Source organism: Leptodactylus fuscus, chromosome 11 (genome assembly GCF_031893055.1).
Source record: "Leptodactylus fuscus isolate aLepFus1 chromosome 11, aLepFus1.hap2, whole genome shotgun sequence".
NCBI lineage: Eukaryota > Metazoa > Chordata > Amphibia > Anura > Leptodactylidae > Leptodactylus > Leptodactylus fuscus.
Window position 1 is genome coordinate 10296852 of NC_134275.1, and position 25164 is coordinate 10322015.

A 25164-nucleotide genomic window follows, 5' to 3' on the forward strand; every position below is an offset into this window, starting at 1 on the left:
TTGTATGCAGGGAAGGAACAAGCAACCCTGGCAGTGGAAGGAGCTCCGTACCAGACTGGGATCCATGCTTAAACCCCAAACATCTACCTATTCCTCCTATGATCCGCATGTGTGCTCTAGCTCTACTACCTGCATGGTGCAGATAAAACAGACACAACCATGCTGAGTACAAACCTGGAGGATGTATGGAGGAAGGATAGAAATCTACAGTAGCACGACCCTGTGTCATCCGGGGATCCATATAGGAAGGCATCATCATCCAGCGAGGATCAAAGCCCAACATCTGCGGGTGGTGGGAATAGAAGGGGCGTGGGTGGCTGGAGTGGGTCGATGCCACATACGCTTGTTGTTGCTGCTGCTGCCACTGCTGCATCTTATATAACTGCTCCTAAGGAGAGGAGTGATAGTAAAGCATTACATCAGTAGACATTAGTCACATCTATAGATCTGCATGCTTCAGAGCAGAGATCTCACATATTCTGTGTTGGCACAAAGCCTGCTCTGCACATTTGTAAGTGTTCTCTTCACACCAGACACAATACAGTCACCTGGTGTTACCCCGGTATTATAGGAGCTTGTGAGTGCGTACGACAAGTGTAATGACCATTACCAATATATAGTGGGACCTCACCAATATCAGATCAGGTCATGGCTACCATAGGTGCCAAAGTAAACACTACTGTTACCGCGGAAAGCGCCAGGCTCTGTACACAGTGTAGTGCTCATTCCTGGTTATCGCCAATCAGCTCCGATATATGCATGTATGGATTAGTACCCCAGTATAACCTGATCCATTACCTGCTGCTGCCTCTGGAACCTCGGTGGGATCAGCTTCTGGTGCTTGCCAAAATCCTGCACTGGAGACACAGACTCTCTGCAGTCTTCTTCACTGCTGCTCTCAGCTCTAGGAACTACTGGAGGCTCCTCATCTAAATATTCGGGGGCAGATTCCTGGGAGTAATCTAGAGGAAAAAAAAACCAAAGAAACCCCCAGTTAAAAAAGAAGGTGAATGCAGGATAAAGCCTTTCAGGGTTACAGTTATATACCCCAGGATAAGGAATGGCCAAATAACATCTCAAGCCCTTGTCCCATACGGTCGTACCTCTGCGGTAATTCTGAGCGTTCTCCTGAGTGCTGCTATGGTCTGAGACTGGGGACCGGGGGTCTTCATTCTCTTTATTTTCCATACGCTTAGGGGTCTCACTTCCCGATTTAGAAACATGTTTGGTCTTCTGATCCAGCTGTTTAAGTTTTGCAGCGCAGGCAGCCAGTCGTTCTTCACGAGTTCGGCGCTCTTCCTCCTCCCGCCGCTTGCGAGCTCGCTCGACTGCCTCAGATATTTCAGAAGTGACAAACTTCTGCCTTGGAGGAGTCTTCTCTTCTTTATCTTCAACAGAAGACTGACGTAAGACGGAGGCTGGAGCCGACTTCTGTAAGAAAGGAACATAGAGCTAGAGGTTATTAAAACCCAAAGGGGAACAACAAAACCAACAACTATCTACAGATCTTATGGTTGTAGTCAATATATCATCATTTAAAACAATTAACCACCCCCACATACAACTAAAAATAACTATAATACTCCTCCTATGTACATGAATATAACTACTATAATACTGCTCCTATGTACAAGAATATAACTACTATAATACTGCTCCTATGTACAAGAATATAACTACTATAATACTGCTCCTATGTACAAGAATATAACTACTATAATACTACCTCCTATATACAAGAATATAACTACTATAATACTACCTCCTATGTACAAGAATATAACTACTATAATACTGCTCCTATATACAAGAATATAACTACTATAATACTACCTCCTATGTACATGAATATAACTACTATAATACTACTCCTATGTACAAGAATATAACTACTATAATACTACCTCCTATATACAAGAATATAACTACTATAATACCTCCTATGTACAAGAATATAACTACTATAATACTGCTCCTATGTATAAGAATATAACTACTATAATACTACCTCCTATGTACAAGAATATAACTACTATAATACTACCTCCTATGTACAAGAATATAACTACTATAATACTGCTCCTATATACAAGAATATAACTACTATAATACTGCTCCTATGTACAAGAATATAACTACTATAATACTACTCCTATGTACAAGAATATAACTACTATAATACTGCTCCTATATACAAGAATATAACTACTATAATACTACCTCCTATATACAAGAATATAACTACTATAATACTACTCCTATGTACAAGAATATAACTACTATAATACTACTCCTATGTACAAGAATATAACTACTATAATACTACCTCCTATGTACAAGAATATAACTACTATAATACTGCTCCTATATACAAGAATATAACTACTATAATACTACCTCCTATATACAAGAATATAACTACTATAATACTACTCCTATGTACAAGAATATAACTACTATAATACTACTCCTATGTACAAGAATATAACTACTATAATACTACCTCCTATATACAAGAATATAACTACTATAATACTACCTCCTATGTACAAGAATATAACTACTATAATACTGCTCCTATGTACAAGAATATAACTACTATAATACTACCTCCTATATACAAGAATATAACTACTATAATACTACTCCTATGTACAAGAATATAACTACTATAATACTACTCCTATGTACAAGAATATAACTACTATAATACTACCTCCTATGTACAAGAATATAACTACTATAATACTGCTCCTATATACAAGAATATAACTACTATAATACTACCTCCTATGTACATGAATATAACTACTATAATACTACTCCTATGTACAAGAATATAACTACTATAATACTACCTCCTATATACAAGAATATAACTACTATAATACTACCTCCTATGTACAAGAATATAACTACTATAATACTGCTCCTATATACAAGAATATAACTACTATAATACTACCTCCTATGTACATGAATATAACTACTATAATACTACTCCTATGTACAAGAATATAACTACTATAATACTACCTCCTATATACAAGAATATAACTACTATAATACCTCCTATGTACAAGAATATAACTACTATAATACTGCTCCTATGTATAAGAATATAACTACTATAATACTACCTCCTATGTACAAGAATATAACTACTATAATACTACCTCCTATGTACAAGAATATAACTACTATAATACTGCTCCTATATACAAGAATATAACTACTATAATACTGCTCCTATGTACAAGAATATAACTACTATAATACTACTCCTATGTACAAGAATATAACTACTATAATACTGCTCCTATATACAAGAATATAACTACTATAATACTGCTCCTATGTATAAGAATATAACTACTATACTACTACCTCCTATATACAAGAATATAACTACTATAATACTACCTCCTATGTACAAGAATATAACTACTATAATACTGCTCCTATATACAAGAATATAACTACTATAATACCTCCTATGTACATGAATATAACTACTATAATACTACTCCTATGTACAAGAATATAACTACTATAATACTGCTCCTATATACAAGAATATAACTACTATAATACTGCTCCTATGTACAAGAATATAACTACTATAATACTACTCCTATGTACAAGAATATAACTACTACAATACTACTCCTATGTACAAGAATATAACTACTATAATACTGCTCCTATGTACAAGAATATAACAATTATAATACTACCTCCTATGTACAAGAATATAACTACTATAATACTACTCCTATGTACAAGAATATAACTGCTATAATACTACTCCTATGTACAAGAATATAACTACTATAATACTACTCCTATGTACAAGAATATAACTACTATAATACTACTCCTATGTACAAGAATATAACTACTATAATACTACTCCTATGTACAAGAATATAACTACTATAATACTGCTCCTATGTACAAGAATATAACAATTATAATACTACCTCCTATGTACAAGAATATAACTACTACAATACAACTATGTACAAGAATATAACTACTATAATACTGCTCCTATGTACAAGAATATAACTACTATAATACTACCTCCTACGTACAAGAATATAACTACTATAATACTGCTCCTATGTACAAGAATATAACAATTATAATACTACTCCTATGTACAAGAATATAACTACTATAATACTACCTCCTATGTACAAGAATATAACTACTATAATACTGCTCCTATGTACAAGAATATAACAATTATAATACTACTCCTATGTACAAGAATATAACTACTATAATACTACTCCTATATACAAGAATATAACTACTATAATACTACTCCTATGTACAAGAATATAACTACTATAATACTACCTCCTATGTACAAGAATATAACTACTATAATACTGCCCTATGTACAAGAATATAACTACTATAATACTGCCCCCTATGTACAAGAATATAACCACTATTCACAGAGATGGATCACTATTTTTCCATTGGTTACTACAGTTCTCCTCCCTACCGGGTGTTCCGCTACTGCAGCCCAGCTGTTGGCTTTCCGTGGAGCTGTCTGTACAGGTTCCTGCCCCCTTCTGGTGGGACGTGGATGTGCAGCTGGATCGCTCCATACTTTCACATTCTCTGCTGGGTGTTTGGTCTCAGCGCTGTCAGTGGAGTTAAAGGAAACTTGCCGCTGCCTTCTGCAGTCCCAGCCATTCCTGAAACACCAATACCACCATCACATGAATAGTGCAGGACATGGACGATATTTGGGGTCAGTGTCCAGTCCCAATTCTAAATTCAAGGACCAACCAAACAGTAATATAAGGTGCTCAGTATAAGACCTCCCGCTCAGGCAGACACCAGGATAATACTGAACTCCTCCTACCATTTACTTCTGCTGTCTTTCGGGGCTTCCTCCTCCTCCTCATCTTCACTGAATTTCAGTTTCTCAGAATAATCCACTTCATCATGAAGACCTGAAATCAAGAAAATCACAGATGAGCAAAAAAGATGAAGTGCCTATTCAGGAGGTGCAGTGCACCCATATCCTGATACACACCTGCCCAGCCGTCTTCAGCATCATTGTCTAGGTCGTCCAGTTCCTTAAGGTCTTCTGCATTTATAATGGTGGCTCGTGGGGCCCTCTCCGGTTGAGGGCGCTGTGAACGTACAGGCCGTAAACCGCCACCGCTCGGCCTGATCTCTTTTCTGTTTAAGTAAAGGCACAATTAGAATGAAATGAAGACAATGGGAATACACAACACCAGAGAGCCCGCGCCGCCCCCAGCACCAGAGAGTGAGCGCATGTCCCCCCACCAACAGAGGGTCACTCACCCATCCTGATTGTTCATTTGATACTGTCTAAAGGGTACGCGAGGTTCAAGGCGAGATTGGGAGGAGAGGATGGGGAAGGAAGCTCGATCCAATGTCCCAGTGGGTTCTGGAGGGTGCTGAGAGCACATCTGAAAGACAAGATTATAGAAAGTCTAGAAAGGATCATCCTCTGTACACAAGAAAGAAGTTACAAGTCCTGAGGAGTCTGAACAAGCTGGGGGATGCTAGAAGATTTCAGCTCTGAGGTCTGCAGAATAGTGAGCGCAGCTCTGGAGTATAATACAGGATAAGTAATGTAATATATGTACACAGTGACTGTACCAGCAGAATAGTGAGCGCAGCTCTGGAGTATAATACAGGATAAGTAATGTAATGTATGTACACAGTGACTACACCAGCAGAATAGTGAGCGCAGCTCTGGGGTATAATACAGGATAAGTAATGTAATGTATGTACACAGTGACTGTACCAGCAGAATAGTGAGCGCAGCTCTGGAGTATAATACAGGATAAGTAATGTAATGTATGTACACAGTGACTGTACCAGCAGAATAGTGAGCGCAGCTCTGGGGTATAATACAGGATAAGTAATGTAATATATGTACACAGTGACTGTACCAGAAGAATAGTGAGCGCAGCTCTGGGGTATAATACAGGATAAGTAATGTAATGTATGTACACAGTGACTGCACCAGCAGAATAGTGAGCGCAGCTCTGGAGTATAATACAGAATAAGTAATGTAATGTATGTACACAGTGACTGCACCAGCAGAATAGTGAGCGCAGCTCTGGAGTATAATACAGAATAAGTAATGTAATGTATGTACACAGTGACTGTACCAGCAGAATAGTGAGCGCAGCTCTGGAGTATAATACAGGATAAGTAATGTAATGTATGTACATAGTGACTGTACCAGCAGAATAGTGAGCACAGCTCTGGAGTATAATACAGAATCAGTACAACAAATGAGCACATTAATACTTACAAAAGCTGGTAGCATATCATGGTATGTAGGTGGATGGTAGGTGTTTCCCATGAACTGTGAAGCCCCTTTTCTTGTGGGCTGAGCCGGGCGCAGTGAGAGTTCCTTAGGGTCACTACTAGCTTGCGCTGTGGAGGGGGCGCCATCTGCAGGAGCAGTGGATTTGCTGCCCGGCTCAGTAGGAGAGACGGTTGGAGAGATGCCACCGGTGATGCTTCTCCCACCGCCCTCCCTCCAACTGGTGACATCTGCAATGGGAGCATAAGAGGAAACAAGAGCTAAAGATGAAACGTCCAACAAGACCCAGGAAAACAAAAAACTGCAGGACTGTGAGGAGACCAGAGAGAACTAAGAAGCTGAAGCGGCAATAAGCGCCAAGGCTGCAAACTACTGAACCACCTGCAAAGGCCAGAAAATAGAAAGGTTTGTTCTGTATTTTCTACTTGACCTCGTGCTTCAGTCTGTGACCAATGTACAGATCTCTGCTTGCTGAAAGTGAATAAACATAACTGCATCATAAGATTATGGATCTGACAGCTGAGGGTTTGTAACTTTTGTATCCTGTCTGTGAGTCCGTTACAATGTATCAGTGCAGATAATACATGTATCAGACAGAAAAGTGACAAACCCTCAGCAGTGAGACGTCTCAGAGGTAAATACATAAAACAGCGGAAGATTTCTAGTTAGGATTTGCTGGATTAATTCCCATGTTACATGCACTAGAGGGATAGGAAGTGGACATATGGCCCCGGTCCCTGACAGGTCTAATATTGAGAGAACCCCTTGAAATCTACCCCCTCCTTGGTTAATGCAGATAATTGCATTGTAGCCAATAATACACTTCGAGCCCCCTTAAGAACAAGTCAGGTGACATAGGCCCCGGGGCCCTTCAATCTACTGACTGATGGTGGTTACAGGGATCAGACCCTCCCTAAGTTCTGCATTGTGTTTATGACATTACTGTACACAGGAACGTTCCTATATAACACCTACGTATCAGTAGGATTCCCCTGTAACATCTATGTGCTAATAACTACCAGTCCCTGATATAAACCTAGACAGGCACAATAAGATGGAAGACTCGTCATCTATGTCATATACAGCCAATGCTCCTACTATATACACACAAGCAGGTTTGGGTTCAAGCGGGGGAAGGGAGGACGGACAATAAAACGTTCAGAGCGGTTACCGGGAAGCAGGGCGAGGGGCTTACTCTGGGGGCGGAGGCTTGGTCCGGGCCCATACGATGGATCTAAGCCGCTCTTTTCTTTGCCAGCCTTGTCTTGCTCGCCAGCTGCTTTCAGCGTTGGAAATTCCTCGGGAGAGAAGGACAACAGTCGGTTTGAGCCCCTTGAACCTGTGGAGGAGACAGGGCAGGGATCAGGACGGTGCAGGAAGAGGCAGAGGCGGCAATCTATGGCACAAGCGATGGCACTCACCACCTTCGTGTCCTGCTGGCTTTCCGTTCAGCTGAGCCCATGACTTTGGCCCACCTGGCACTAAATTTATATTCTGCAAACACAAGAAAAGAGAATCATTAGGCCTATAGAGGTCCATACTGGGCGCCCCTATAGAAGAGGACCATGCACATGTACCAGAACCCTATATAGGCCATATAAATGCATTGACATGCAGGGTCACAGAGGGTTAGCACAGGTCCTCGCAGGTAACACGGACATCAGAAACGTATTGTATCTGCCATGCAGAATATCTGATATCCCCATCGATGTAGTATTAGAGGAATTACTGGAATCAATAGGTTTCCAGGCCAGTGTCGCCTTCCTTATGGGCTGTGTGTTGCCCGCACTGCAATACAATGCATCTGCACTTGTCAAGGCTCCATGAGAGGCGACAGACAGGGAAGAGCTCTTGCTGAAGGCCTTTGCTACGGCCTCCTGGGATTGACCTGACATCTCAAGGCTTAGTCTTCAGCATAAAGATAATAATGGAAGTCTCTACTGCTAACACCAAGGAGGAGACAGTTGGCGGCCCCGGAGGGAGCGGCCCCTGGGGCTGGGAGGTGATTACTGTTTTCTTCTGAGAGCACCAAATGCAAAACACAAGACAAGAATAAAAGATCCCACCAAGGAAAAGGGCTAAATCGGTGGAGGGGGATGGGGGGCAATCGTCAGGGAGCTGCAGAACAAGCGTGTCACCCATCACCAAAGCAAACACCGAGTACTAAATCATTAACACTGCGTCCTGATAATGCAACACTATCCACCAGCATTAGGATCTGAACCAGCTGAGAATGGGGAAAGTCAGAGGCGGAGCTGTGACAACCATGAGTGAGATTGTACTCGTATCGGAGTACCATCATTATACTGGAGCGTTCACAAGACTTTGCCCTCAGAGCAGCGGTTCTGGGAATGGCTGCCAGTGAACAGAGCGAGCGCGTCCCTGCCAAGCACCCACCTCCGGACTGTTCACTGTGGTCGGTTTCTGTAAATTGGAGACAGATTTCGGCAAACCCTGCTGCGGCAGCGACTCCTGCTGCTGAGGAGCTGTCACACTGGAACTGCGGGAGGTACAAGAAGAAAGCGGGTGAGACGAAGAGTCAGGAGAGGAATGACAGATACACAGCAACATGCACCAGACTATAACACATCACTGACATCGCTCCACCACCAGGCGGCGCTCCGCACTCACCTCTTTTGGTCTGGATGCTCTTGTTTGTTTGCCCATCCTGTTCCGTCTTTGGGCACTATAATAATATTGGGGTCGTTTCCTTTGTTCTCAGATTTCAAGCTTGGCAAGTTTGCAGGAGGTGGCATACGCCGAGCAGCGGCAACTTTCCCAAGACTCTGTAAGCCATGTCTAGGTATAACTGGAAGGGAATAAAGGGTTAAACTGAAAATCGTGTTTGTGCAGCAGGAAAAAAAAAAAAAAAAAAAAAAAGAACACAAGAACAAAATACATCCCCCCCCACTCCTGTTTATATCCAGAGAATGACCAGACCCAATTCTACTAACACAGCTGCAGTTTGTTACAATGTGCCAGCGCTGCTAGGACAGATCAGCCCCGGGGCTATTTGCAGCCGCAGTGTACTTAAAGGGATTGTCCTGGATTGGAAAACCTGGCAGCTTCCTCCAGCACCGCACGTGTGCACAGGTTTGTCTGCTATTGCAGCGCCCCATACGCTGTGCTCCAAGGCTCAAAGGGTCACTTCAGGTCACATGATTAGACCACAGTATACAGAGCCACCCCCTACATGTGCTATGCGTGAGCACCCCCCTCCCCCGTACTATACGCGAGCCTCACCTGTGGTTCTGACGGCTTCTATTGACTTCCCTTTATACTTGTCAAACAGGTTGAGAGACGAGTACTTGCTTTTCCCATCCTTTCCCTTGGATATCTGCCCCAAACGATCGGACATTGCGATGAAATGTCATCTAGTAGGGAAATTTTTCTCAGCACCTCTCCCGATCAGCCTGTGAAGCAAGACAAATGTAATAGATGAGTGGAAGCCAGACAGAAACTACAAGTGACAGCAAAGATGACAATGAATTCAGTCAGCAAGTGTGTGGGCAGGCATAACAGCTCAAGGGACTGCACCAGCAGAATAGTGAGCGCAGCTCTGGAGTATAATACAGGATAAGTAATGTAATGTATGTACACAGTGACTGTACCAGCAGAATAGTGAGCACAGCTCTGGATTATAATACAGGATAAGTAATGTAATGTCTGTACACAGTGACTGTACCAGCAGAATAGTGAGCGCAGCTCTGGAGTATAATACAGGATAAGTAATGTAATGTATGTACACAGTAACTGTACCAGCAGAATAGTGAGCACAGCTCTGGATTATAATACAGGATAAGTAATGTAATGTCTGTACACAGTGACTGTACCAGCAGAATAGTGAGCGCAGCTCTGGAGTATAATACAGGATAAGTAATGTAATGTATGTACACAGTGACTGCACCAGCAGAATAGCGAGCGCAGCTCTGGAGTATAATACAGGATAAGTAATGTAATATATGTACACAGTGACTGTACCAGCAGAATAGTGAGCGCAGCTCTGGAGTATAATACAGGATAAGTAATGTATGTACACAGTGACTGCACCAGCAGAATAATGAGCGCAGCTCTGCAGTATAATACAGGATAAGTAATGTAATGTATGTACACAGTGACTGTACCAGCAGAATAGCGAGCGCAGCTCTGGAGTATAATACAGGATAAGTAATGTAATGTATGTACACAGTGACTGCACCAGCAGAATAGCGAGCGCAGCTCTGGAGTATAATACAGGATAAGTAATGTAATATATGTACACAGTGACTGTACCAGCAGAATAGTGAGCGCAGCTCTGGAGTATAATACAGGATAAGTAATGTAATGTATGTACACAGTGACTGCACCAGCAGAATAATGAGCGCAGCTCTGCAGTATAATACAGGATACTGTTACTAGTTGCAGGGAATACATTTACAGTAACGCGGTGCGCTGTCCTTGTGTCCCCCTCACACGTTTCTAGCGTACATTATATAACAGGCATCCCAGGAATGACACTTGTTCTCCTTCCTCGCAGCAGCTGTCTTTAAGAATTTCAGACATGTCTTCCGTTCTCCTACAGCCTTCTATATGATGATCTCTTATCCAGTGTCTTACAACAACCTTTCTCTTCCTTCCTACAGCCATAATCCCTTCGGTCACCCCAAGTCTATCCTGTGCAGTGACTCTGCCGCCGATTTATTCCCATCACTCAGTAGTCGCTGCGGCTCCGTGTTGCGGTCAGTGGCGGCTGACAGCAGGAGGACGCCCGACCTGTATTACCCTCTGGGTCATACACTGGCCCTTCTCAGCATTGATTACCCATCCCCCTCCTCCACCAGAACTGGACCAGTATATTTAGTGGGGGGAGGGAGAGCCAATACATGACTAGCTAGTACAGGACGACGCCACTTGTTTTTTGCACAGCGGCGACTCATCCTATCGTGTTCTCAACACTGCTTGTCCTTATGGTACCAAATTAATATGACGACACCCATTTTTGGAGGGGTAGCACCACTGAATGCAAAGCCTGTCCTGGCCGGCACCTTGACTTCGATGCACCTCCAGATCAGCGGTGCCAGTCACGCTTATCACCCTCTTTATGGCAGTGCACGCTCAGCAGTCTGAACACTGACAAGAGAGACGTGAAACACAGCAAACATAACCGGGCAGGAATCTGAAGATCAGCAATGTCCTATTATTAAAATGCAGCGGATCCGCCCCAGTGACCAGGCTGATGAGAGGAGACAGGCCGCAGCCTCATCAAGCAAACGAGCGCCTCTCCCGCAGGAACAATACGGTAGCTAAGTAACCAGCTGCAAGCCCGATATGGCTGCCGAGAGGAAAGAGGGATCAATACGGGGGATGTGGATAGAACCGCCCCTCCCCCGCTCAGTATCAGTGTATATGTGATGGACAGTATGGCCGTTACCTGCAGGGCATGGTAGGACTTTCTCAAGAGCTTTGGGCTGACAAACACAGACCCTAAATAAAGAGAAGGGAAATTCCATAAGGGACTACGCCCAGTCATCCAGCAGGGGGCAGCAATAAGAGAAAACATCATATTAAATGCAGCTCTGGATGCAACTAGAGTACGAGACACTGCTCAGCATATTACAGATATTTGCTATAATATGGCGGCACATACATGGCCTCTACCCGGACACTACAATACCCAGCATGCCCTTATAGCCAAATGACAGTCCCCAGCCCCCCCATGCGCTCCCCACACCCCCAGAAGGATTCATTTCACCCGGCTGCCGGGTGTAGGCGGTCAGAGAATCCCTGCGGCAGCAGCTGACAAGCCGCCGTCCTGCGTAATCCAGCGCACTTCCTAAGAGAAGCCGCGACGCGTTCTCAATGACACCATAAACATGTTTTCCGTAGGTTTCTTATTCAGAGTACAAACTGTATCCAAGCAACAGCCCCATCCACCCCGGCCCCGAAACACGCGCTGAGATCATCCAGATACACGAGACTCGACAGACACGGGAGCCTTAAAGGGGCAGTAAATGCAATCCCGACATCTGCCAGAGTGAGGGTGTGTGACCCAATCTTACTCTCCGCGGGGTGCACACGACCCAAACACTCACCTTCCAGGAATCCAGGGGCGGACTGTCCGGCCAGGACTGCAAGGTAATATGTGGCCCCATCTGGATAATCCCTGCACCTACCCGAATATACAGAAGTGGCCAGGGCTCCCCCACTAGCCTAGGACACATGGGCTTCAGGAGGGGCCGACATCACAGGGGTCTCATCCACTATGCAGGTCCTGGGGGGAGGAGAAGGGAGGGAATCAGCGGTTGTGGCGATTAGGGGGGGGGACAATGCCAGTACTCTGTTCATTTCTATGGGACTGGAGAAGATGTGCTCACCTGTTTTTGGAACATCCATAGAAGTGAATAGTAAGAGTTGAGCACCTACACCCCCCCCCCCCCCCCCAAGAGGATTTGTGACACCTGTATCCAGTCTGAACGATCCACATGACTACAATGTATCAGGTAAGATATAATATCGTGCAGACTGATACATTGTAACAACCTCCGGATATCCTCCCACCTGGGTTTCACCCCCCTCCCACCAAAATACTAGGCCCGATTTATCTTCGGCTTCTGTGCTGTCGCTAGGCAACCCCTCTGTGCAAAAGATTGCTCCCATCCACCACATCTCCCCTCCCCCGCCCGGGTCACATGACTGCGCTCCGCACACCGGGGGTACAACGGCAGATTTGTCAGTGTAATTTCACGTGAACCCACATAAACAATGGATAAGAGGCAGAATAGAAAGCCGACAACCTCATCCCGGGGAGGCGGAACGGCCGACACGTCCGACAAGGTCACCCAGGCAATTACAAAACCTCCAGTCCCCAAAAGCCAAGTCTGCGCCTGTCCACGCCCCCTGCAGTGGGGAAGGTTAATTACATACAATAAAACAAAAACAAGAAGAAAAAAAAAAAAACCTGCAAGATGCCATCTGCACAGCACGCAACGCCGGCGCAGCCGCTAAGTGGAAGCAGAGCCGGAGAAAATCTAATTAGCAGAAGGAAACCGGCGCCGGCGAATCCCCGGGGGGCGCGGAGGATCAGCAAGTGGGGGGGAAGTAACCGTCTACTACACCGGCAACCTGGAGGAAACCGACGCAGCTCCTTCACTGTCTTTACCGCCGCTGCTTCGTCACGGTGACCGCGTCCTGCCAAACAATAGGTGTGAGGATTCTGCAAGACGTCCCAAAAACACGAAGCGCGACAATTCCTTTAATCTGGTATTCCAGTGTACGCGACTGAGCCGCGGATGTACTAAGATCCGGACCGTACACCTGACCCATTCTCTACGGCCTCATACACACAACTAGGGGCCGAGACGCAAAACTAAGGCACAGGTCCGATCCTGGGCTCATTCGCCAAAATATATAGGTGCGTGAACAACATGGATGATACAGGACGCCAAGTGTGCGCGGTCCGTTTTCCACAAACCCATAAGCAGCACCTGGCCGCCTGTGTGTAGCCTTGAGCCCTATTCACACAACTGAGGTTTAATACAACCATATAAAGGTTTCCGGCGCCCAACACAACGCAAGGGATCCGATTTTAACAAGTGACCAATAAAGCGGCTTTTAATGGACAGATCAGAACAGACGACAAATAGACATTAAAAATGGCGGCAAAATGGGTCCAAAACTGCCAAAAAAAAAAAAACGAGTCGTTTCACCTGCTCTTACATGACCCGCCTTAGGTCCTGTTCACACAACCTTGTTAGATTTAGACGCAGGTTTTGCATCTGTTGCGTCTCCGCTTTCATTGGCCAAGTCTCATCTGCTAATTTTTCAGTCCTGACTGATCCGCTGTAATGGAGGAGACTCGGACAATCTGTTTAACGTCTTAAAGGAGCCACGACCTCTATCGGGACAGATCATCAAGTCAATACCCATGGCGGTGGCGGCGCGGCGGTCGTGTGAGCGAACTCACAACACTCCAGCACCTCACACTCCACTGAGTATTCCTGTATACAGACACGCAGCAGCACGGAGGCGACAAACCAGCAATGTCCTCTGTCAGACACGAGGCTTGTACTCTGTTACTAGTCCTGTCGGTGAGATCCCTCTGACAACTCTGAGCGGCAGGGCTGGAGAGTCCATCTCTAATACGTCAGCACAAGAGACGCTCCGCGCGGAGCTAGACCGCACAATCCAGCAGTCATGTGACCTTCATGGTGCGGAGGCTTCTGCAAGGGTTAATGGCGGTAAGTCTGACATTACGGTGGTGAGCGGCGGCGCTCCGGATATAACCAATCAATAGCGCGGATTACCCCGGGGTCCCCGCCGGAGCGCTGTAATCCAAAGCTGGACAAAATCCCCAGAGCCAACACATCTACTGACAGCGCTCCCTGATAGGAAACCGCTCAGGAGCCTGGGAAAGCAGAGTGACAGCCTCGGACACAGTCAGCACATGGGCTGCCACCCAGCTTTACAACCTACAGAAGAAAGCGCTTCATAGGACGTGGCAGGGAATTGTATCCTGAGCCAATTCCTTAAATATGAAAGTCCCCATGACAGATCTTCCTGGCACCACTAGCGCAGCCATATCCACATCCCCAACAAATCTGCCGATTTTCCATATGTTCCCCTTGAAGGCACACAACGCCTCCGCAAACAGAACGCACCTGAGCAGCGCAGCGGCCGCGCGTCCTCCGAGGAATTTTGTTTATTTCTTGAAAAATTACATCTAATCACTGAGGGGGCAATTAAAAAGGAGTCAGCGCCGCAGCCAATCCTCCAGACCCGCACAATCCGTCTCCATCGTCCTCGACCGCTGAGAAATCACTGGAGCTCCCATCTGTACGAGGCGACAAAAATAATGGCGGCCCCACGGATAACATCACCGCGCACATAGGGGAGGGGGCAGAGATCACGTCCAAAACTACAGTATAGGGCCCCAACTCTGCACAGACAAAGAGTAGAGGTGACCCCAATATTATACTACAGAGCCAAAGACCAACCTGCAGTGTGCACCAGAGGGCGCCATAACCAGAAGCTTCACAGAAACAGCAGCTAAAAGAGGTCACTGAGAAGTGGGGCCCCAAAACAGACGGTAAAGGGGGAGTAACCAGTAATCAGGGGGCCCCATAACAGTCTGCAGCATAATACAGGATAAGTCATGTCTATACACAGTGACTGTACCAGCAGAATAGTGAGCGCAGCTCTGGAGTATAATACAGGATAAGTAATGTAATGTATGCACACAGTGACTGTACCAGAAGAATAGTGAGCGCAGCTCTGGAGTATAATATAGGATAAGTAGTGTAATGTATGTACACAGTGACTGTACCAGCAGAACAGTGAGCGCAGCTCTGGAGTATAATACAGGATAAGTAATGTAATGGATGTACACAGTGACTGTACCAGCAGAATAGTGAGCGCTGCTCTGGAGTATAATACAGGATAAGTAATGTAATGTATGTACACAGTGACTGCACCAGCAGAATAGTGAGCGCAGCTCTGGAGTATAATACAGGATAAGTAATGTATGTACACAGTGACTGCACCAGCAGAATAGTGAGCGCAGCTCTGGAGTATAATACAGGATAAGTAATGTAATGTATGTACACAGTGACTGCACCAGCAGAATAGTGAGCGCAGCTCTGGAGTATAATACAGAACAGACATGGCCACAACTTCAGGTTAGTACCTACTGATGTGATACAGCGATGTACTTGCAGTGATTGTCAGGACCACAACATCCAGCTTGCTATAGTGTCACAGTATGAAGACTGTGTATACCCAGATGGGGGTAACAATGACCCCTGTTGTGATTTGTGGCAGCCCCAGTGATCAGACATCTTATACCCCATCATGTAGGTGATCGGTGACACTTCCTACAATATCAGGAGATTCACCAATCACCGGGGGCTGCTCATGACTGGTACCTATGACACAGACAGACATTTCACAGACCGTTCACTCACTGCCCGCAGTAGCGCAGACTCTCTCACCTCCTTAAAGACGATCCCTGTAAAAGCAGAAGTCGAGAGTCTCTTGTACTTAGATAAGATATTTTGAGCAGAATACACACAGCTCTATCATATGTCTATGCGGAGCAGCGCTCAGGAGCCTGCTAATAACACGGCGCCTCCCCCAGGACATCACTTGTAGGCGTATGGGAGCGTATTACTGTTATTGTGCAGAGCTCACCAGCAACGCTCTGCAGCTGCTCCGGAGGACTGAAGGGAGCGCTATAGTGTCTGGAATAAGGCTACACAGGTCAGACCCGACCGCAGCAAAAAACCGCCACAGTTGCCGAGCGGCCGGCCACAGCTCTCATCCAGTGCATTGGAAAGGTAAAAACTATGGCCTAACCCGGAGCAATAACGGACACGCCACGTGATCAGAACACGCAGCAATAACGGACACGCCACGTGATCAGAACACGCAGCAATAACGGACACGCCACGTGATCAGAACACGCAGCAATAACGGACACGCTGCGTGATCAGAACCCGCAGCAATAACGGACACGCTGCGTGATCAGAACCCGCAGCAATAACCTGTTTGCCTGGCAGCAAACAGCGGCGTTCCAGGGACAGGCGAGTGTGTGTGTGTGTGTGTGTGTGTGTGGTTATTTTTTTCTTTTACACCCCTACAAATACTTGACAACCCATAGAGTATGAGATCGGTAGGGTCTGACACCTCACAACCCCCCAGATCAGCTGTTAAAAGTGACATTAGCCCTTGAGTGGATACTGCTACCGCTATGGGTCACATGGCCTGGTCGCAGCTCAGTCCCATTCAGGAAAACAGGGCTGATCTACAGTACCAAGTATAGCCACTATAGAATAGATGGCACTGTATCTGGTGAGCAGTGACCTGAACACTGCGGCCTCTACAAACAACTGATCTGTGGAGGTCTCGAGTGTTCAACCCCCTGGAAAACCCCTTTAAGGACACAAATTACAAAAAGAAAAGTCACCAAACCCAAAGATTTCATCAGGATCAACCAACTATAACAGATTGGGGTGCTGGGCCGTGATTTGCACCCCCAGGGAAACCGGTGACTGCAGCAGCGTACTATGGTGTCCAGTCCAGACAATGCTCTACGAGCTCCAGACTGATACACTGTAACAAACTAGGAGAGCAGAGATGGGTCTACAGCAGAGCACTAGCAGGACCGCAGGGGCCACAGTCACATGACCTGAGACAGGCTAAGTCCAGAAGCATCTGAAGTGGCCCCCAAGCTCAGCCCCAGAAAGTTAGTGCCTTAAAGGTGGAAATGATCCTGTGCCAGGCTCTGCCCCCTCATTGTGACTTAACGGCTCCTTTAAGACGCATTTACGCAATGACAAATTCTCACTACAACCAGCCAGCAAGGGGCGAGGAGCTGTCAACTGCAGGAGGACACCAAGACCCCCAGCGAGGAAGCACAAGTCACAGCCAAATCTGCAGCAACGGCACAAGTGTTAATGCTTCTGTATGGAATGGTTACAAAGTTACCACTCTGTAAGAATCCGGAACAGTGTATCAGCGCCGGCCTGAGACGAAACTTACATACAGCGCACGTCAACTATACTGACCCCCCCACCCCCACCCCCGATACCGGGAGAAGGAGCCCCCAACCAAAATATTCCAATATCAAACTAAAGCCAAAGCCCCTTCCTATAAGTCATGAGAGGCCCTGACCGGTCAGAGGAGACGACGAAACCTTCTAGCACACTGCAGACATCGCCCAGACCGGGCGCCAAAGCGTACGGAGCCCCGTATACCGCAGGCAGCAGCGTACGGAGCCCCGTATACCGCAGGCAGCAGCGTACGGAGCCCCTTATACCGCAGGCAGCAGCGTACGGAGCCCCGTATACCGCAGGCAGCAGCGTACGGAGCCCCGTATACCGCAGGCAGCAGCGTACGGAGCCCCGTATACCGCAGGCAGCAGCGTACGGAGCCCCGTATACCGCAGGCAGCAGCGTACGGAGCCCCATATACCGCAGGCAGCAGCGTACGGAGCCCCATATACCGCAGGCAGCAGCGTACGGAGCCCCATATACCGCAGGCAGCAGCGTACGGAGCCCCATATACCGCAGGCAGCAGCGTACGGAGCCCCATATACCGCAGGCAGCAGCGTACGGAGCCCCATATACCGCAGGCAGCAGCGTACGGAGCCCCATATACCGCAGGCAGCAGCGTACGGAGCCCCATATACCGCAGGCAGCAGCGTACGGAGCCCCATATACCGCAGGCAGCAGCGTACGGAGCCCCATATACCGCAGGCAGCAGCGTACGGAGCCCCATATACCGCAGGCAGCAGCGTACGGAGCCCCATATACCGCAGGCAGCAGCGTACGGAGCCCCATATACCGCAGGCAGCAGCGTACGGAGCCCCATATACCGCAGGCAGCAGCGTACGGAGCCCCATATACCGCAGGCAGCAGCGTACGGAGCCCCATATACCGCAGGCAGCAGCGTACGGAGCCCCATATACCGCAGGCAGCAGCGTACGGAGCCCCATATACCGCAGGCAGCAGCGTACGGAGCCCCATATACCGCAGGCAGCAGCGTACGGAGCCCCATATACCGCAGGCAGCAGCGTACGGAGCCCCATATACCGCAGGCAGCAGCGTACGGAGCCCCATATACCGCAGGCAGCAGCGTACGGAGCCCCATATACCGCAGGCAGCAGCGTACGGAGCCCCATATACCGCAGGCAGCAGCGTACGGAGCCCCATATACCGCAGGCAGCAGCGTACGGAGCCCCATATACCGCAGGCAGCAGCGTACGGAGCCCCATATACCGCAGGCAGCAGCGTACGGAGCCCCATATACCGCAGGCAGCAGCGTACGGAGCCCCATATACCGCAGGCAGCAGCGTACGGAGCCCCATATACCGCAGGCAGCAGCGTACGGAGCCCCATATACCGCAGGCAGCAGCGTACGGAGCCCCATATACCGCAGGCAGCAGCGTACGGAGCCCCATATACCGCAGGCAGCAGCGTACGGAGCCCCATATACCGCAGGCAGCAGCGTACGGAGCCCCATATACCGCAAGCAGCAGCGTACGGAGCCCCATATACCGCAGGCAGCAGCGTACGGAGCCCCATTTACCGCAGGCAGCAGCGTACGGAGCCCCATATACCGCAGGCAGCAGCGTACGGAGCCCCATATACCGCAGGCAGCAGCGTACGGAGCCCCATATACCGCAGGCAGCAGCGTACGGAGCCCCATATACCGCAGGCAGCAGCGTACGGAGCCCCATATACCGCAGGCAGCAGCGTACGGAGCCCCATATACCGCAGGCAGCAGCGTACGGAGCCCCATATACCGCAGGCAGCAGCGTACGGAGCCCCATATACCGCAGGCAGCAGCGTACGGAGCCCCATATACCGCAGGCAGCAGCGTACGGAGCCCCATATACCGCAGGCAGCAGCGTACGGAGCCCCATATACCGCAGGCAGCAGCGTACGGAGCCCCATATACCGCAGGCAGCAGCGTACGGAGCCCCATATACCGCAGGCAGCAGCGTACGGAGCCCCATATACCGCAGGCAGCAGCGTACGGAGCCCCATATACCGCAGGCAGCAGCGTACGGAGCCCCATATACCGCAGGCAGCAGCGTACGGAGCCCCATATACCGCAGGCAGCAGCGTATGGAGCCCCATATACCGCAGGCAGCAGCGTATGGAGCCCCATATACCGCAGGCAGCAGCGTATGGAGCCCCATATACCGCAGGCAGCAGCGTATGGAGCCCCATATACCGCAGGCAGCAGCGTATGGAGCCCCATATACCGCAGGCAGCAGCGTACAGAGAGGACGTATACCGCAGGCAACAGCGTATGGAGCCCCATATAACACAGGCAGCAGCGTATGGAGCCCCATATACCGCAGGCAGCAGCGTATGGAGCCCCATATACCATAGGCAGCAGCGTACAGAGAGGACGTATACCGCAGGCAGCAGCGTATGGAGCCCCATATAATACATCAATAGCTGCAGGTCTGTCTAGTATATACCTTGTATACGGCTTCTGGCAGACATATTAGTTTGTTGGGCCGCTGTCACTCCCTGACCGGTCCAATCCTGTGGACAGATCTCCGGCATTCATTATACACAGGTCTCAGACAACCCCTTTAAGAAGCTGCCTTCTGGGGCAGTGGAACCCCCTCCCTGTATAATATCCCCCCCCCCCATATCTGTCTCATCTCTACAGTATTGGAGATCTCTGCTTGCTGTCAGAAAATTAAAACCTATTGCTGGAAATCCACCCGGTGTCACAGCTGAGGGTTTGTTACAGTTGCACCCAGTGCAGACAATCTCTGATCTCCAGCCTGGCACACTGTAACGACCCCTCAGGATGTGAGAAGATCCTGCAGCGCTACGGTCACCGCACTGATACACTGGAACAACTCCTCAGCTGTGAATGGAAGGTTCGGGCTCAGTGACAGTCCTCAGCTCTGCGACCAGGAGACGTCCAGCGAGTCAGACTGCGAGGAGCTCAGGCCGCAACGCACCTGTCTATATAGAGAACTACAGATCCCAGCACTGCAGGAGGACGACTACAACCCCCACAGTCTGACACCAGGGAGCGCTGCGCTGGCAGGACATGCTGGGAGTTGTAGTCACATCAGATTAAGAGAACAAGAAGCTGCAAAGTATTGTGTAATACCTGACAGGGCATGCTGGGGGTTGTAGTACTACAGATCCAATCTGCACTACACAACTCACAGCTCTGACAAATGCTGGGAGTTGTAGTTCTACACACAAGCACCCGAGCAGCTACAATACAGCACAGCCTCATGTAAGCTGCCGAAAACAGGGAATGCTGGGAGCTGTAGTACTACAGGGCCCGGCTGCAGAGCGCTACACCAGGATGCCACAAGTATGGCGCAAGGAACTACAACTCCCAGCATTCTCCAACAGTTCTGTATGACACAGCAATGTGCCAATGTCCAGTCAGCATGCTGGGAGTTGTAGTTCATCTACAATAATAGGAACATCCAACTCCAGAGGAACTACAACTCCCAGCATTCACTGAGTGCAATGGGCAGGTCCTTTATCACACACAGAGATAGTACAGACTGCTGGGAGTTGTAGTCCCCCTATATTACAGCACAATACTCTGCAGCCAGGCCCTCTATAATACATAGCAATGACAGGCAATGCTGGGAGTTGTAGTTCCCCCACATCATAGTACAATACTCTGCTGCCAGGCCTCCTATCATACACACAGGCTGCTGGGAGTTGTAGTTCCCCCTATATTACAGTGCAATACTCTGCAGCCAGGCCTCCTATCATACATAGCACTGGCAGGCAATGCTGGGAGTTGTAGTCCCTCTATATTACAGTGCAATACTCTGCAGCCAGGCCATCTATAATACATAGCAATGTCAGGCAATGCTGGGAGTTGTAGTTCCCCCTATATTACAGCACAATACTCTGCAGCCAGGCCCTCTATAATACATAGCAATGTCAGGCAATGCTGGGAGTTGTAGTACCCCTATATTACAGTGCAATACTCTGCAGCCAGGCCCTCTATCATACATAGCACTGTCAGGCAATGCTGGGAGTTGTAGTTCCCCCTATTACAGTGCAATACTCTGCAGCCAGGCCTCCTATCATACATAGCAATGCTGGGAGTTGTAGTCCCCCTATATTACAGCACAATACTCTGCAGCCAGGCCCTCTATCATACATAGCACTGTCAGGCAATGCTGGGAGTTGTAGTCCCCCCTATATTACAGTGCAATACTCTGCAGCCAGGCCTCCTATCATACATAGCACTGTCAGGCAATGCTGGGAGTTGTAGTTCCCCTATATTACAGTGCAATACTCTGCAGCCAGGCCCTCTATCATACATAGCACTGTCAGGCAATGCTGGGAGTTGTAGTCCCCCCTATATTACAGTGCAATACTCTGCAGCCAGGCCTCCTATCATACATAGCACTGTCAGGCAATGCTGGGAGTTGTAGTCCCCCTATATTACAGTGCAATACTCTGCAGCCAGGCCTCCTATCATACATAGCACTGTCAGGCAATGCTGGGAGTTGTAGTCCCCCCTATATTACAGTGCAATACTCTGCAGCCAGGCCTCCTATCATACATAGCACTGTCAGGCAATGCTGGGAGTTGTAGTCCCCCTATATTACAGTGCAATACTCTGCAGCCAGGCCTCCTATCATACATAGCACTGTCAGGCAATGCTGGGAGTTGTAGTCCCCCTATATTACAGTACAATACTCTGCAGCCAGGCCCTCTATAATACATAGCAATGTCAGGCAATGCTGGGAGTTGTAGTCCCCCTATATTACAGCACAATACTCTGCAGCCAGGCCCTCTATAATACATAGCAATGCCAGGCAATGCTGGGAGTTGTAGTTCCCCCTATATTACAGTGCAATACTCTGCAGCCAGGCCTCCTATCATACATAGCACTGGCAGGCAATGCTGGGAGTTGTAGTCCCTCTATATTACAGTGCAATACTCTGCAGCCAGGCCTCCTATCATACATAGCAATGACAGGCAATGCTGGGAGTTGTAGTCCCCCCTATATTACAGTGCAATACTCTGCAGCCAGGCCCCCTATCATACATAGCACTGTCAGGCAATGCTGGGAGTTGTAGTCCCCCTATATTACAGTACAATACTCTGCAGCCAGGCCCTCTATAATACATAGCAATGTCAGGCAATGCTGGGAGTTGTAGTTCCCCCTATATTACAGTGCAATACTCTGCAGCCAGGCCTCCTATCATACATAGCAATGACAGGCAATGCTGGGAGTTGTAGTTCCCCCTATATTACAGTGCAATACTCTGCAGCCAGGCCCTCTATCATACATAGCACTGTCAGGCAATGCTGGGAGTTGTAGTCCCCCTATATTACAGTACAATACTCTGCAGCCAGGCCCTCTATAATACATAGCAATGACAGGCAATGCTGGGAGTTGTAGTCCCCCCTATATTACAGTGCAATACTCTGCAGCCAGGCCCCCTATCATACATAGCACTGTCAGGCAATGCTGGGAGTTGTAGTCCCCCTATATTACAGTGCAATACTCTGCAGCCAGGCCCCCTATCATACATAGCAATGTCAGGCAATGCTGGGAGTTGTAGTCCCCCACATGACACTCAGGCACAGCTGCTCGGGGCTCAGTGTGGGGGAGGGTGACATGTACAAAGCCCGGGAGGTTCCATTCCATCCCGGGGGGAGGGGGGTCGGGTTCTCCCCTGTCCTGAGGGCAGTCCGGAGCCCCGGTGTCCGGGCAGCAGGGCCCCAATCCTCGGCCTCCGGCTCTCCCTCCCCGGTCCCCCCGTCAGAGCCGCCCCTAGATGGAAACACAAGAGGAGGAAGATGGCTGCTGGGCCCGAGCGAACAAAGCTGCGGCCTGGCCCGTCCTCCGCCCGGGATAGGAGGCCCCGCGCAGCCGCCCCACCCCGAATACCGACCTGTTCTGGTGGAGCGCTCGGCGGGGCTGCTGCGGGTGTGCTGGCGGGCTCGGGGCGGGCGCTCGGTGCTCGGGATGGCGGCGGATACTCGGCCCTCAGCTCCGGCTTCGCCTCTCTCCTCCGTCTCTATCGCTCTGTATTTTTTTTCACTACAAGCCCCTCCCCCTCACCGAGCTGTCAATCATCCAGCAGAGCTCAGGCAACAGTGCGCGGGCGGCAGCGGCCTCTACTGGCTCCGGGCAGTACTACAATAACAAGCCTGCACAGGGAGCAGCGGCCCCTGCCGGCTCTCAGAGGTAGTACAATAACACTAGGTGAGCAGCGGCCCCTGCCGGCCCCCAGAGGCAGCACAATAACACTAAGTGAGCAGCGGCCCCTGCCGACCTCCTCCGGTATTACAATAACACTGTGAGCAGCGACCTCTATAGGCCTCTATATACAGATCTGATTGTAGCCCCCTTATTACCCCCCCTATAATGCCCCCCCGTATAATCCCCCACACAGTATATACTAATCTCCTTATTATGCCGCCTTACAGTACAAAAGGCTCCTTGTACCCCTCTATTACTGCCCCCCTTGTACCCCTCTATTACTGGCCCCTTGTACCCCTCTATTACTGGCCCCCTTGTACCCCTCTATTACTGGCCCCTTGTACCCCTATATTACTGGCCCCCTTGTACCCCTCTATTACTGGCCCCCTTGTACCCCTCTATTACTGGCCCCCTTGTACCCCTCTATTACTGGCCCCCTTGTACCCCTCTATTACTGGCCCCTTGTACCCCTCTATTACTGGCCCCTTGTACCCCTCTATTACTGGCCCCTTGTACCCCTCTATTACTGGCCCCTTGTACCCCTCTATTACCGGCCCCTTGTACCCCTCTATTACTGGCCCCTTGTACCCCTCTATTACTGGCCCCTTGTACCCCTCTATTACTGGCCCCCTTGTACCCCTCTATTACCGGCCCCTTGTACCCCTCTATTACTGGCCCCTTGTACCCCTCTATTACTGGCCCCCTTGTACCCCTCTATTACTGGCCCCTTGTACCCCTCTATTACTGGCCCCTTGTACCCCTCTATTACCGGCCCCTTGTACCCCTCTATTACTGGCCCCTTGTACCCCTCTATTACCGGCCCCTTGTACCCCTCTATTACCGGCCCCTTGTACCCCTCTATTACTGGCCCCTTGTACCCCTCTATTACTGGCCCCTTGTACCCCTCTATTACTGGCCCCTTGTACCCCTCTATTACGCCCCCTTACAATGATTTGCCCTTTTGCCGCGCTCTTACCCCTTGGCCCCCCAGGATCAGCTATTGGGTGGGCACTGAGGAGATGGCGGTGACTGAGGTTTATGGAAATAACGGATGAGAAGATCTACAACTATCTGATAAACTGAATCCAAATCTGCAGCATGTGAACAGGACCCGAACAGTGCGA

At 48.6% G+C, this 25164-nt stretch overlaps 1 protein-coding gene across 6 annotated transcripts in view; it reads right to left on the bottom strand.

Annotated features, from left to right (window-relative positions):
- Window positions 1-23880, bottom strand: part of PRRC2B (proline rich coiled-coil 2B) — a 39436-nt gene extending 15556 nt beyond the window's left edge. For 3 of the 6 annotated variants that reach the window (XM_075258997.1, XM_075258996.1, XM_075258994.1), the window contains exons 1-14: window positions 23730-23880; window positions 9578-9747; window positions 8966-9143; window positions 8732-8834; window positions 7756-7828; window positions 7506-7673; window positions 6320-6564; window positions 5335-5462; window positions 5060-5208; window positions 4886-4976; window positions 4520-4715; window positions 1104-1431; window positions 799-962; window positions 175-388 (exon numbers count right to left, since the gene is read on the bottom strand). In XM_075258997.1, coding sequence (XP_075115098.1) covers window positions 175-388; window positions 799-962; window positions 1104-1431; window positions 4520-4715; window positions 4886-4976; window positions 5060-5208; window positions 5335-5462; window positions 6320-6564; window positions 7506-7673; window positions 7756-7828; window positions 8732-8834; window positions 8966-9143; window positions 9578-9692 — 2152 coding nt within the window. In that variant the 5' untranslated portion in view covers window positions 9693-9747; window positions 23730-23880. The remainder of the gene's footprint in view (window positions 1-174; window positions 389-798; window positions 963-1103; window positions 1432-4519; window positions 4716-4885; window positions 4977-5059; window positions 5209-5334; window positions 5463-6319; window positions 6565-7505; window positions 7674-7755; window positions 7829-8731; window positions 8835-8965; window positions 9144-9577; window positions 9748-23729) is intronic. The other 3 variants (XM_075258999.1, XM_075259000.1, XM_075258998.1) reach the window with 2 other exon arrangements.
- Between the last annotated feature and the right edge of the window lie 1284 nt (window positions 23881-25164).